We start from the raw sequence: 2,326 nt of genomic DNA on the forward strand, positions 1-2,326 counted from the left end.
CGTAGGCCGTAACTCGAAGTAGCTTCTGAAGATTGTTGAATCTGCTTACGTCAATCGTATCTGGAATCTGGGGTGTTGTTTGTCGCGAAATACGGGTATGCTGGTCATCTTCGGGTTGTATTGTAGATAGCACAGTGGTGTCTCGAACTTTACATTTTGGCCATTTTATCTCGTCGGTTAACCAAGGCGGACCTGTAAACCATAGTTTGTTGTCTTAGTATTGGCTTGCCGATATTCCACGGGTAAGTAGATCTGCGGGATTGTTCTGTGTGGGACAATATCGCCAACTTCCGGTTCCGGTCTGATTTTTTATTTCTTCAAACCGTCTCCGTATAAATCGGTTGGTGTTTTCCGGGTTACTCAACCAGTGTAAAACTATCTGGCTATCTGACCAGTAATCTATCTTTTCTATTCCTAGTGCTTTTCGTAGATGTTGGGAAAGTCGAGCTCCTATTACAGCCGCCATATGTTCAAGTTTTGGTAGGGTGAGGGGTTTCAATGGTGCGACTCTGTTCTTAGCCATTACTAATGATGAGTGATTTCTTCTGCAAATATAGGCTGTTGCACCGTAGGACTGAATACTTGCGTCGACGAATATATGAAGTCTTGTGTCGTCTGCTGTATCTTGATTGTCGTCTGTTTCGGCAAAGTAATATCTCTGGAATTGGGTTATCATTGCTGTGTTCAAGTCTGTTGCTATCTGTAACCACCTCTGTTGGTAGGATCTTGGTAGCATTGTGTCCCAATCGGACTTGTTTTTCCAAATAGCTTGAAGTAATATCTTGGCTTTCACTGTGATTGGGGTTAGAAAACCAAGTGGATCGTAAATCCGGGATGTGCTCTGCAGTATGTATCTCTTGGTCGTAATTGCGGTTGTCTCTATTGGTCTTTTTTTGGTATGTCATGATATCTGTCTCTGGTTCCCAGCGCAATCCTTATAGTTTGGTTACTTCGTCTTTGTCTAGAATGTTAAGTTGTCTCGCTGTATCTCTCAGTTTGTGACTGTTAGAATTCCATGACCTAAGTGTGAATCCTGCTTCTGACATGAGATCACGTGATTGATGGAAGTAACTGATGACATTTGTTTCTTTGTCAAGTCTGGATAAGAAGTTGTCTACATATAAGTCACTCTGTAGTCTATTGCTGACCCATGTATTTGCGTTTCTCTGTAGATGTTTCAAGAGCGTTGCGTTCAAAATGCATGGAGAACATACCGCGCCAAAAAGTACAGATTTAAACCGATATGTCTTAGTGCACTCTCTGGATTGGTTGGGTCTGAAAGCCAAAGAAATCTCGTCGTGTCTCGGTCATTTTCGTGTAATCCAATGTGAAGAAAAGCCTTCTCTATGTCGGTGACTTCGGCGTACTGTTTGAGTCTGAATCTGACTAGTATGGCTGTAAGATCGTTGAGCTCTGGGGGTGTCGACTGCAAACAATCGTTCAAACTCGGATGATTCCGTGACATGCGACAACTACAGTCGTAGACAATACGTACAGGTGTTGTAGATGATTCTTTCTTCACAGCGTGATGTGGAATGTAGTGGGCACTGTTGTGGGGTTGGTCTGTATCTGGAACTTCTTTTATGTAACCTCTGCTTTCTTGATCCTTGATAATATCTCCATAATGTTTCAATGGCACAGGGTCTTGACGTAATCTACTGACCAATGTCTCAGTTCGGCGTTTCACGATGTCGTAGTTAGTGGTCTAATTTCCAGGGTAATTTCGCTACATACTTGTCACCAGTAAACGTAATTGACGTGTCTACTCCTCTCTGGGATTTCAACTTCGCTCTGTTGAATGCCAAGGCTCTCAAGTTTCCAAATTTTTTCTAGATCAATATCTTGGGGTGACTGCGTGATAACATTCAATGTTAAACTAGTCGTGGCTCTGCTAGATGACGCATGAAAAGGGACGGGACCGGATAGAAGATAGCCAATCTTGGAAGCGACTGCTGTAGGTCCTGGACCTGGGATGATTTCGTCTTCAACGATTCTCCAATAGTAATCTGCACCAATGAGAAGTTGAACCTCGAACGTTGTCTTCTGTCAGCGGATGCGCTAATTTGAGACCTTTCAAGTGCTGTAAGTGGGAAACATTTTTGTTGTATTTCTGAAACGGTACTGCTATAGTTGGTACTATCAGCACATTAATTGGTATTTTTTTTCTTTGGTGGACGTAATCAAAAACACTGTGGCATTGTCTAGGTGGCGCACTTCATTCTTCGAATTTCCAAAACTCGCCAAGTGCAAAGTGTCAGTTCCCTTGGATGTAAGTCTAAGTTTGTCTGCATGCTCTCTCGTGATAAATGATCTTTGAGAACCCTCG

The 2,326-nt window shown here is 42.7% G+C and overlaps 1 protein-coding gene across 1 annotated transcript; it reads right to left on the minus strand.

Moving 5' to 3' along the window:
- Window positions 1-214: 214 nt before the first annotated feature.
- LOC128552428 (uncharacterized) lies at window positions 215-736 on the minus strand. Its single transcript, XM_053533463.1, has one exon. The coding sequence runs from the start codon at window positions 734-736 to the stop codon at window positions 215-217; it is 522 nt and encodes a 173-aa protein (XP_053389438.1).
- Window positions 737-2,326: the final 1,590 nt, after the last annotated feature.

The sequence above is a fragment of the Mercenaria mercenaria genome, unplaced genomic scaffold, assembly GCF_021730395.1.
Source record: "Mercenaria mercenaria strain notata unplaced genomic scaffold, MADL_Memer_1 contig_2795, whole genome shotgun sequence".
Lineage (NCBI taxonomy): Eukaryota > Metazoa > Mollusca > Bivalvia > Venerida > Veneridae > Mercenaria > Mercenaria mercenaria.

What these genes read in the sequence shown, in the direction of transcription:
- LOC128552428 (XM_053533463.1), bottom strand. Translation starts at nt 736, where the DNA reads ATGCTACCAAGATCCTACCAACAGAGGTGGTTACAGATAGCAACAGAC.